At 31.3% G+C, this 11,122-nt stretch overlaps 1 protein-coding gene across 1 annotated transcript; it reads left to right on the top strand.

Annotated features, from left to right (window-relative positions):
- Nucleotides 1–1,056: 1,056 nt before the first annotated feature.
- On the top strand, nucleotides 1,057–3,506 carry LOC133287096 (probable 2-oxoglutarate-dependent dioxygenase AOP1). Its single transcript, XM_061484653.1, has 3 exons — nucleotides 1,057–1,436; nucleotides 2,830–3,160; nucleotides 3,264–3,506. The coding sequence occupies exons 1-3, from the start codon at nucleotides 1,057–1,059 to the stop codon at nucleotides 3,504–3,506; spliced, it is 954 nt and encodes a 317-aa protein (XP_061340637.1).
- The last annotated feature ends 7,616 nt before the right edge of the window (nucleotides 3,507–11,122 follow it).

The following is an 11,122-nucleotide window of genomic DNA, read 5'->3' as shown; positions in this document are numbered from 1 at the left end:
ACTAGATAAGCTCAAAAATATGAAGCATAAATAAATAAATAAAACTACACGTTATTATTATGTCAATTTAAATTGAAACTCAAAATCCCCATAAACATACCTCTCAATGACATTAAACTCATATTTTTCAAATTCAACTACATTTAAATGACATATGTCACATTCTCTAATTTATTATTCTGCAAATTGCTTCAATATTGAAAATTAAAATTTGAGGTTATTGTAGAAGAGTATACTAGCAATAAAATTATAAAAAGTTTTTAAAATGAGTTCTACATTTTTTCTGATAAGATGAAACAATTTTGCTTTTTTGATTTTTTTTAACGCATGACCCGACCGGTCACCGGTTTTGATCGAGTTTGGCTGATTTTGTTCGGGTTTTGAATGGGTCAATGCATGAGCGGTCCAATACTTGACCTGAACCGGTCTGATGACCGGTTTGCTGGGTTCCAGGTCGACCCCGTCGGATCGGGCTGGGTTTTACAACAGTGACATAACCTAGTACAACCTATATCCAAATATTTCACCACAAATATTTCAAGTTTAGATAAGGTCAAATTATAAATTGTAGCCCGGACCAAATTATAATTTTAGCCCGAGCCAAATTATAATTTTAAACCGGGCTAAATTATAATTAATTATATATAAGTACAATTTGTTAAAATTTAGCTCGAGTCAAGGGCAGGCTATATGTCCGCCACTGAAAGCACTAATGTTAATTTAGTTCACTTGTTTGAGTTTTTGGACTAAATCATATATTAAAAAATGGAGTGATCAAATGAAAGTAAGGATTTTTTTAATATCCTTAAATTAATGTAAATTTATTTCAACCAATAAATGTGTAAACTCAATTTTTTAACATATTTAGTATGATATATGACGAGACTCTCATATTGTCCATTTCCTTAATATATATCTTTGCTTTTGGCTTTGGTCCTGCTTTTCCGCAGCCAGGCTTTTGAGTCACTTAACTTGCTATATATATATATATATATATAGCACAACCTTGTTTGAGAATTGAACAACCAAGAAAGAGAGAAAAATAGAGAGAGGGAAATGGGTAGTGAAAGTGAGATGATCCCATGTCTGGATTTTTCCATTGATGAGTTGGGATCAGAGGATATTGGGAGAGAAAAATGGGAAGAATTGTGTAAGAAAGTAAGAGAAGCATGTGAGAGTTATGGTTGTTTTCTCTTAATATATGATAAGATCCCAAAGGGTCTATGTGAAGACATGTTTATAGGCATAAAAGCCTTGTTTGATTTACCTGAAGAAACCAAGAGGAAGCACACAAGCCCAAAGCCTTACAGGAGCTACAATGGTGAGTGTCCCGTTATTCCTCTCTGTCAAAGCTTTGGGATTGATGATGCACACCTCTCTGATACTGCTCAGGCCTTCACTAACCTCATGTGGCCTCAAGGGCACCCGGTTTTCTGGTATCTCTTTTCTTATCATTCGTTAGTTTCATTTATCTATCTTCACTATTTTTCCTGGTTATGAATTAACTGATAGAAGTTAATTAAATCATGTAAGTTGTAGCTTTAAGTGGTACATGTTCACGTTTGAAAGAGTTGGGTGCAATTTATGTTTCTCTTTTTCTTACCTTAATTAGTGTCTGCACCTTTAAAAAATATAAATAAACAAAACTCATGACATACTCAAATCACCTTAAATGAAGAAACGGGTACCAGCCAGCTATGCACATTTAATTTATGAATCCCATATCTTATCCCATCTTCATTCATTCATTCTTTCCTTTTTCTTTTTTTTTCGTTTTATGAAAAAAGTATAGACATTTAACTAGGTCCAAACTTGCTTGTATTTTATATATACAAGGAGATCGGGCATGGCAATGGGATTATTTGTGAATTATTGTAATATAAACTAAGGTTTCGTTTTTTCCGCAGTTACATACAAATTATTTACAGTAAGCCTAATACGCTGTCATTTTGGGACGGAAATTATGCTGTTTTTATAATTTTAATTTATTTCAGAATTATTATAATCTTTATAATTATAATTATTTAATTTTTCAATCTCAAAACTACACTTTGCTTTGAGAGTAAATATAAATGCTGATAACTTATCTGCAGATGCAGAGATATTATTCTGATGAACTAATTAATGGACCTTTGATATAACATTATTATTCAAGGTCAAAACAGGTTCCCAAACTAGAATTTACAGTAGCAGTTATAAGTTTGTTAATTTGTTAAAGAGAATTTGTATAGGCAACAAAAATGGAACTTGAGCCTTTATGACCGAAGTGTTCTGATCCTTATCCCTGTTGACGATAACACTCACCGAACCCCCTTTGTTATCTGCCGTAATCATCATTTATTTAGGACTTATCCTACAAAGATGTTGAATTTAAGAGTTTTTGGGTCCACAGTACTCCACATGGCACCGTTGTCGGAAATTCTGAAAATAGCAGAAAACATGAGTCGGTTTTTTCGCAAAAGTGTAACGTATTCATTTTGTCCATTGTTCTTTTTGTCAGAGTTTTTAGTTGTTAAATTTCAAATGTGGAAAAAAATCATAGCATGCTAGGTACTAGAGAGGTACCCTGGCCGTTTCCTTCTTTGGATGCATTGCGTAAACCTTTTAATATTTCTCTTTTAATTCATACAAATTAAATGATCATGGAATTTGTTGAAGGAGTAAGTTTTTGACTTATATTTAGTAATCTTAATTTTCAAAGTTAATGAAATTTGAATGAATTTTATTAGCCATGGTGAAGAAATATTTAAATAATGAGTAATATGTGGTTTTATTTTATTTTTTCTAACAATGTTTTTGTTTGGGGTTGGGGATGCATGGTATATAAAGTGAGATACTGAAGTCCATGAGCTCAGAGATGCTTGAACTGAGTTTCCTCATCATGAAGATGATTCTCGAGAGTTATGATCTTCCAAAGCAATACACTTCGGATATTGAAGACATGAAGAGCACTAGTAATTTTAGGATGATAAAGTACAAAGTTCCTGAAAGCGACAAAGATTGTGAAGCTGCCTTGTTGCCTCACACCGACAAAAGTGCCTTAACCATTTTATGCCAAAATGAAGTTCAGGGTCTTCAGGTGCTAACCAAAACAGGTAAATGGGTTCAATTGGAGATACCCCAAGATGGCTTTGTTGTCTTTGTTGGTGACATACTCAAGGTATATATATTGCTCTTTATATTTATTATAAAGTTATGATATGAATATAAATAAATAGGATGAATATTAAGGATAATTTATTTATATATATAATATTATATAGGCATGGAGCAATGGGAGACTTCATGCAGCTACACACAGAGTGATGATGAGTGGAGATCAAGAGAGGTACTCATTTGGACTATTTGCAGTGCCAAAGGAAGAGGTGAAGATTGAAGTGCCCCCTGAATTTGTGGATGAAAAAATGCATCCTCTGCGTTATCGACCATTCAATTATGGGGAGTACTTCCACTACTTTGTTTCAACTCTCAAGGAAAATGCACTTGATGTTTTTGCAGGCGTTTAATATCGCTTTTTTATTATTCTCGTATTATATATATATATATATATATATATATATATATATGAACTAGAATCACAATTCTGTTTTCATGAAATAAATCTTTGGTGTAACAATTGCATTGAGATTCAGTGCAACCCCACTAAGAGCATTACACATCAGAGTAAAGATAATATTGACAAATATGTGATGCTCATATTGATCGGTTACATTGAGTCTTCATTGTGTGCAACTGTTGCACCAAAAATTTATTCATCCTCAAGAGTTTCCCTTTCTGTAACTGACTTTTGCTTTAAAATAAATTACTAAGGTTATACCTCTATATAACGTTAATTTATGTGTCCCTATAATTGCTTTCTTTTGTTCTTGTTTAGTTAATTACTCTATTATTGTAGGTTATACAACCTTTCGTTTCTTAAACTTATTGTTCTCGACGAATGTGAATTAAACTTGATTTGAGATATTTTGTGCCCTAATATCTCCAAGGATATATACCAAAGGTTATTTCATTATCATCTATATATGGTTTGAAACGTGAGATTTTATTATCATTTTTCTTGTTTAAATTGAATAAAATGAGATAAACTAATTTTGTATAGTAAGTGCATAATGAAATGGTTTTTTATACTTTTTTTCCTGTCAGGTTCTCTCTTCGAATGTCAAAACCACATATTAGCACTACAAAAAAAAAAAAATTGATATTTAGCCTCGCTTAAAAAGTGGCTATATCACATATGAATTGTTGCTAACAAAAGCAATCACACTTTTTTGCAAATGTGGCTAATCATGGTGTAGCGATATTTTAGCCACTTTTGTTGTTTTACTTAGCCACATTCAGATTGAGTGTAGTAACATATATTTAGCTAAGATTAAAGTTGTATTTACCACAGTATAACCGTGGCCAAATAATTAATTTTTTTAAAAAAATAGCCATGCTATATTGTGGCTACTTTTTTATTTGTTGATATATAACAAAAGCAACATTTATTGCAACATACAAAACATGGAAAATATTGCTTGCTTACAAAACAAATAGATTTAATCATATGATATCACTAAAAAAAGGATGAAACTTCGTACATGTAATTGAAGGTAATGGGGTTCCAAATTACATAAGAAAACAAATTTACTTTAGCTTGAGGAGCATCTGGAGGTGGCATTTGGCCCTTAAGGCCTTCTTCTCTGTACCGATCATAAATTGCTCTCTTCTGGAGATCACTTAAAACCTGCATCAAACCAATAATCCAACTCATATTAGATTATATATGTATGAAGATTAATTTTTTTTTTTTTAATTTTCTATTAACAAATATCACAAATGTATGAAACATCTTAATTTGAATAGCGCTAACAGCTCGTTGAGCAACAACTAGGGGTGTCAAAATAGATTGACACGACACGTATTTGACACGACACGAATTTGACACGAATATATCAATACGAACACGACACGAATTTTTATTCGTGTCAAAATCTTCAACACTAACACGACACGAATTTTTTGCGGGTTGACACGACACGACACGAATAACGCGCATAATAGAGGTCAAAATGGTAATTGACAAAAAAAAATTTAAAAAATGGGTCGAAATTAAAAAATTTAAAAAAAAAATAAAAAAAAAATATGGGTCAACACGAACACTGATACATCAACACGAACATGACACGAATTTTTTACGTGTTATTTTTTTCAACACGAATTTTCGTGTCGTGTCGCGGATCGACCCGCGTGTCATAACCGATATTGACATTCCTCGCAACAACAAATGACTTTGCCACTAGTTTCTTCTCGAGTGCCAGGGACAATTTAGCTCCACCACCTTATTATAAAGGGTAAAATGTGTGTCGTTTTAAAGGATCTAAAGTTATGTCATTTTAAGAAAGAGAAAGAGATAGATAAAGGAGGAGAGAGACTTGACTAAAAAAATAAAGGTGTGAGTTCCACCTCTTTGTGAAAGTAAAATGATATAAGTTGTGTCATTTAAAAGTATAAACATTTTTCCCTATTATAAATGTGTATGCTTGAAGTCCTCGAGAAGTACGATGATGTTGATTGATTTTTATTATATTATTTATTCTTTGAGGATTAGTATTATTATTTTTGTATAACATTATTTATTATTATTATTATTTATTATGTACGTGTGATATTTATCTCCACTGGCTTTTTGATTTATGTAATTATTATTTTTAAATTGATAATGGATGCAATAAACATTAAACAGATAAATGAATATAATTAACATAGTTTAATTACACAATTAAATAATCGAATTAATGTAATAAATGATTTTACATGACTCGGAGTTGAGGCGAGTAGAAGTAGAGCGGGAGAGACCGAGGTTGCGGGATATAATGTACCGACATCGACATGGATACGACACGACACGATATGCCGACACGTTAATTCTAAAAAATATCATATTTCGACACGTTGAGACATGTTTTGATATTAAATAAAAAATTTTAATATATATAATATAATTTATATTTAATATATATAGCAATCCATAATAAGTTTCAATCAAATATTCAAATTTCATAGCATAAATATAAACAAAAATAATTTTTCATACTTTGTTAATTTTTCAAGTCAAATTTCATAACAGAAAAAAATTAATTTATAAATTATTTTTTATATTTAGTTAATAAAATAAAATTAAGACTAAAAAAAACATGTCAGATGCACGGCGGAGCGTTGACCGCGTGTCGAAAAAAGTTAACTATGTGTCAGAAAAATGAGTCGGAACATGTCAGAGAGTTGATCGCGTGTCCCAAAATATTGACCGCGTGTCGAAATGTGTCGGAGCGTGTTGGTGTCCCGCTCTCAAATTTTTAAAAAAATCACGTGTCTGTGCTTCTGCGGAACGATATTGCCACATAGCAAATGTGGTGGTCCACGTAGCACACTACAAAGCGCTGGGTAAATAATTTGTGTTGGTGTTACTGGAAAATAAATCTTTGGTACTACTGTTGTACCAAAGATTCAGTGCATCCCATCAATGAAATAGTACATGTCAGTTAAAATTCTTTTTTTTTTCTGTCATTTTTTTTTCTCCTCTAATGTGTAATGCTCTCGTTGATGGGATGCACTAAATCTAGGTACAGCAGTAGTACCAAAGATTTATTCGTTACCGGGTGTCAAACATATAATTGTTGGGTTAAAAGTTTATCTTTAAAAAAAATATAATTTATGTTCTTTTAGTAATTTATAATTATGTATTAAAAATAGTATATATATAGTTATATTATTAAAATTATTATTTTTTTTTACTTTTCACATCAACAAATAGATTTGAAGAGATAAAAAAAATTAATTTTAATATTATAATTATATATTACTTTTAATACATAGTTATAAATTAGTAAAAAAAGCATAACTTACATATTTTATTTTTATTTTTTTTGAAAATATTCCAATCGGTTCATTGCTTCGCAATTAATCCAATTCGGGGCGGGTCCAGGATTAAGGCTTTAAACCCCTCCTAAAGGTGGTACTGGGGAGATTCGAACACATACTCTCACTCCCACCTGCCTAGCTCCCATGCACCAACTGAGCTACCGCCATTTGGTATAACTTACATATTTTAAAGGATAAATTATTTCCCCATATTTTTTTCATGAAATTATGAGTAAATGTAGGCTCAACCACTATACCAAAATAATTTTTTTTGTCAAGATACACCTATTATTATATTAATTATATATTAATATATAAATTCAGTTTAACTGATTCCATGTATGACTCATTAATTGGATCAGTGATGGGTCCATATCTGTCCGAGCTTAATGACATTGGGAACATTATTAGCATCTCTTTTTACTAATGTCACATGTTATGGTAGTTAAAATTTCAATTTCAATTTGCACTTTTACAATTTTACAATTTTTTTTAATCAAAATGATTTCATCAAAATTTTAAACATTTTTAGATTTTTTAAAATTTTTAAAATTTCTTTACTTTAGAATTTTACATTTTACTATTTTTTTATCCTCTTCTCAATTTTAAGTAAAATCTCAATTTTAATTACCACGTCACATGTTATTCTTATTTCTTACCCTACGCTACGATGATTTCCCCCAAATCAAATTATTTATTTTAACCCTGTCAAAATAAACCGATTTTGTATCTTAGGCCTCTTTTACCAGCCTTTCTTTTCTGTACAGACCTCACTACAGAGCGTAGGTTAGCTGACGGGTCCCACAATGCAGAGTGTGAGCCCATCATACCTATATGATAACTGGGAGTTGCATTAGTTTGGTTAGTCCAATAATAGAGTAGTTAAGGAAGGGGTTTGGTCTAAGCAAAGAACCTAATGGGTTAAGAAAGGTTCCTAATGGGCTTTCTCCCGTACACATGACCCCAGCCAAGACAATATTGCGGGTACTTTTGGCCAACTGAGTAGGCTATTTCCAGCTTTTAGTTTGAAAATTGAGAAAAGTATTTGTGCACTGGAAGCTTGATACTCTCTTTTATTAATAAGAGATTTTTTTTTTATCCATGTTTTTTTTTTTTAGTTTCCTTTTTTAATAAAAGAGAATATTGAATTCGGTGCTCCCGGTACCAAAATTTGTTCCTTGAAAATTGAGACAGGGAGTGTGACACATGATGGACTATTTGAATCCTCTTATTTTTAAGCTAAAAGTTATTTATAAGTTAAAGCTAAAAAAAAATAACTTAACAAAAGAAGCTAAAAGCTGTTTGGAAATTACATAAAAAATTTAGCTTGAAAATTACTTAAAAGCACATGTTTCAAAAAAATTATTTCTCTCTCTATCTTTATCACTTTTTGTTTAAAAAAAAAGCACACAATTCAAGAAAAAAAGATAAAAGCTTAAAAAAAAGCTCTTCATAGGAACTTTTAGTTTGCAGTTTTTTTCTTCATTATAAAAAAAAGATTTTGTTATAAGAGCTTTTCTCAAAACCTGTTTGGCCTAGCTTATGCTTATAAGTAACTTCTAGCTCAGAAAAGAGAGAATTCAAACACGCACTTGATCTTAATTTGATGCGATAAAAAATGGTTAAAATCAAGTTCAACTAATCTTGTAGCTTCAATCAACAAAAATACTTCTTTTAACTAACAAGGATACGTCCCATAAAATGATTGATGCCCAGCATATGTATTATATATCAAGGGTCATGCTCACATATGCAGTTTGAATGACAGACGTATGTTTCACATTAAAAAAATAAAATAAAATAAATCAGTGCGCTTAGAACAATTAGGGGTTTATCAAACGGTGGTAGCTCAGTTGGCGCATGAGAGCTGAGCAGGTGGGGGTGACGGCATGTGTTCGAATCTCCCCAGTACCACCTTTGGGAGGAGTTTAAAGCCTTAATCCTGGACTCGCCCCGAATCAGACTAATCGCGAAGTGATGAACCGATAAAATATTTCAAAAAAAAAGAAAGAACAATTAGGGGTTTTTATGAAATTTAGACTATATATAGTTCACACTTACTTGCAAGTTAAGATCCTCACAAGCACCTCAAAGAATTTCATGTGGTCTCTGTTCAACCATGAAGCCTTAAGGCACAATAGAAGAATGACCATGGGACAAGTACAAGCTGCAATAGTGTGTGATATCTGCTTAGTAATAAAACCACATATCCAACATACCCATGTTCTACTCTTCATAAAGATAGAGACAATTCCTTATCCTCAATAAGCCTATGTAGCAGGTGTGTTTCCTGGTAGACCTTAGTAGGGATATATATGATCTTTACTTAAATTTCTACAATCCTGGCTCGACTGACCATCCCTATCTATGATATGGAAACTCAACTGCACAACAGTATAACAACAATAATAAAAAGACCAAAAACTAAGCAACAACAGATTTCAACATCCATAATTGGGAATGTAGACTTTTCAAAATAAAAGTTAAATTTTCTCATTTTAAAAAAAATGAAATCCAATCTTATGCGGCAAGGGAAAGCGCAAAACAAAGAATATCACCTCAATAAATGGGCTTGATACTATGTCCATTCATACCCAACGCGGGATTTTTATCAATCACATTTCACCAAAAATCCAAACTTCAATTGTCATTTATAAATGGGGTTATTGAATATACTCTTAAAGAAAACAAATTCTCTTATACAGGTGATATAAAATTAAGATGGGTCTCATCTTGATTTTTTTAGTGGGATTCATATTAAGTTTATCTGAGTAACAGAAGATAAAGTGTCTGCCGTAGCATGAGATTCGTTTAGCCTTTTTAAATTCTTGGTTTCATTAAATTATTGGTTTATATACCATGGTTACAAATCAATTTATCGGTCTTTTTGACATATACGTTTTCTTGTTTAGTTTATTTTTATCCAATGCTGGATCTTTATCACTCATGTTATAGTGTGAATTCAATTATTTTTTTATTAGAAGAATGGATCAACAAAAATCAAACTCTAAATTAATTGTACAATATAATGAACTAATTTTTTTTTTTCCAAAAATTCATGCCATTGAACAAAGGCACACAAATATTTTTTTGTTATATTTCTAATCATATACCAAACATTTGATAGATGTACCTCTTCATACAACCAAATTTTAAAATACAGATCGAGATCCTCTTTAGCCGTTTCTTTACCTGCAAATAGGGAATACAAACAAAAGTGAAGCAATGCTTCCTGTCGTGACAGCATCTTTCAACAGAGAAAATTTTATTTCATGCAACCAAATATAAAATATAGGTGTGTAAAATACCACGCTGCGTCATGCATAGCCAATGTGCAAGTTTCAGTTATTCGTATTCTAAGATTTGTCGTTATATAGGAGCTAATTAAAGGGAACTCCTTCAACATTATTGAATGTGATTTTATTAAGCTAATATCATCTAAGCACGCAACTAAACTTTTGTCTTCCTTCTTAATCCACGACAATAAATTATTTAACACTCTTTGTCTAGACATCAAGAACATGACAAGTTTGTAATATGGTGGATCAAAATGCATGGTGGTCCTTATTTCGTCTTTGTCGTCTAACATGACAATGGACTTTATTATTTATAGACCACATTAGTTATAATTTCTATTTTGTACATCTGTATTTTGACAAAAAAAAAAGAAGAATATAAAAACAAAGTTTGTTAGGATATATATTTTTTATTTTATTATTTTAAAAACTATATAAAATAAGTGTATGATATTTTTCATATTGTAGGAAATAAAATTTTTTTCTACACACGTAAAAATATGTGGCGTGTGAAGAGAAGATTGAGAGAAAAAAATACGAGTCTCACATATTTTTATATATGTGTAAAAAATATATAATTCTATCTCCTATAAAATGAGCGCTATTAAATCCATAAAATTTATAAAATAATGTAATGAATATTGTATATAAATAACATTAGTGAGATGTTAACGAATAGTTCAATCTTCCAACTGAGAACTATTTAAAATTCGGCAACCATGTGTTGAGATATGGGGTGTTCATTTTTGTCTCTTCCAATTATTGTTGTGTTGTCGTCATCTTCGCTAAATGCCAACACATGTTACGGCTGCTAGTGGTAGAAGTAGAAGTAGAAGTATCAAGTAGTACTACTGTGGTGATGATGTGGGAGTCTGCTACCAAAATGCTAACCCTGGTTGGTAGGAGTCTCAGAAATTCGAATGGCT

This window comes from Gastrolobium bilobum, unplaced genomic scaffold (genome assembly GCF_033153095.1).
Source record: "Gastrolobium bilobum isolate Gb01-03AN ecotype WA unplaced genomic scaffold, APGP_CSIRO_Gbil_v1 utg117305, whole genome shotgun sequence".
In the NCBI taxonomy this organism is placed as follows: Eukaryota; Viridiplantae; Streptophyta; class Magnoliopsida; order Fabales; family Fabaceae; genus Gastrolobium; species Gastrolobium bilobum.
This window is presented reverse-complemented; position numbering and strand designations above follow the sequence as displayed.

Bases quoted from the DNA above. Each gene is read 5' to 3' on its own strand.
- LOC133287096 (XM_061484653.1), top strand. From the start codon at position 1,057: ATGGGTAGTGAAAGTGAGATGATCCCATGTCTGGATTTTTCCATTGAT. The intron at 1,437-2,829 runs GTATCTCTTTTC...TGGTATATAAAG, and splicing joins CAAGGGCACCCGGTTTTCTG to TGAGATACTGAAGTCCATGA. The intron at 3,161-3,263 runs GTATATATATTG...AATATTATATAG, and splicing joins TTGTTGGTGACATACTCAAG to GCATGGAGCAATGGGAGACT.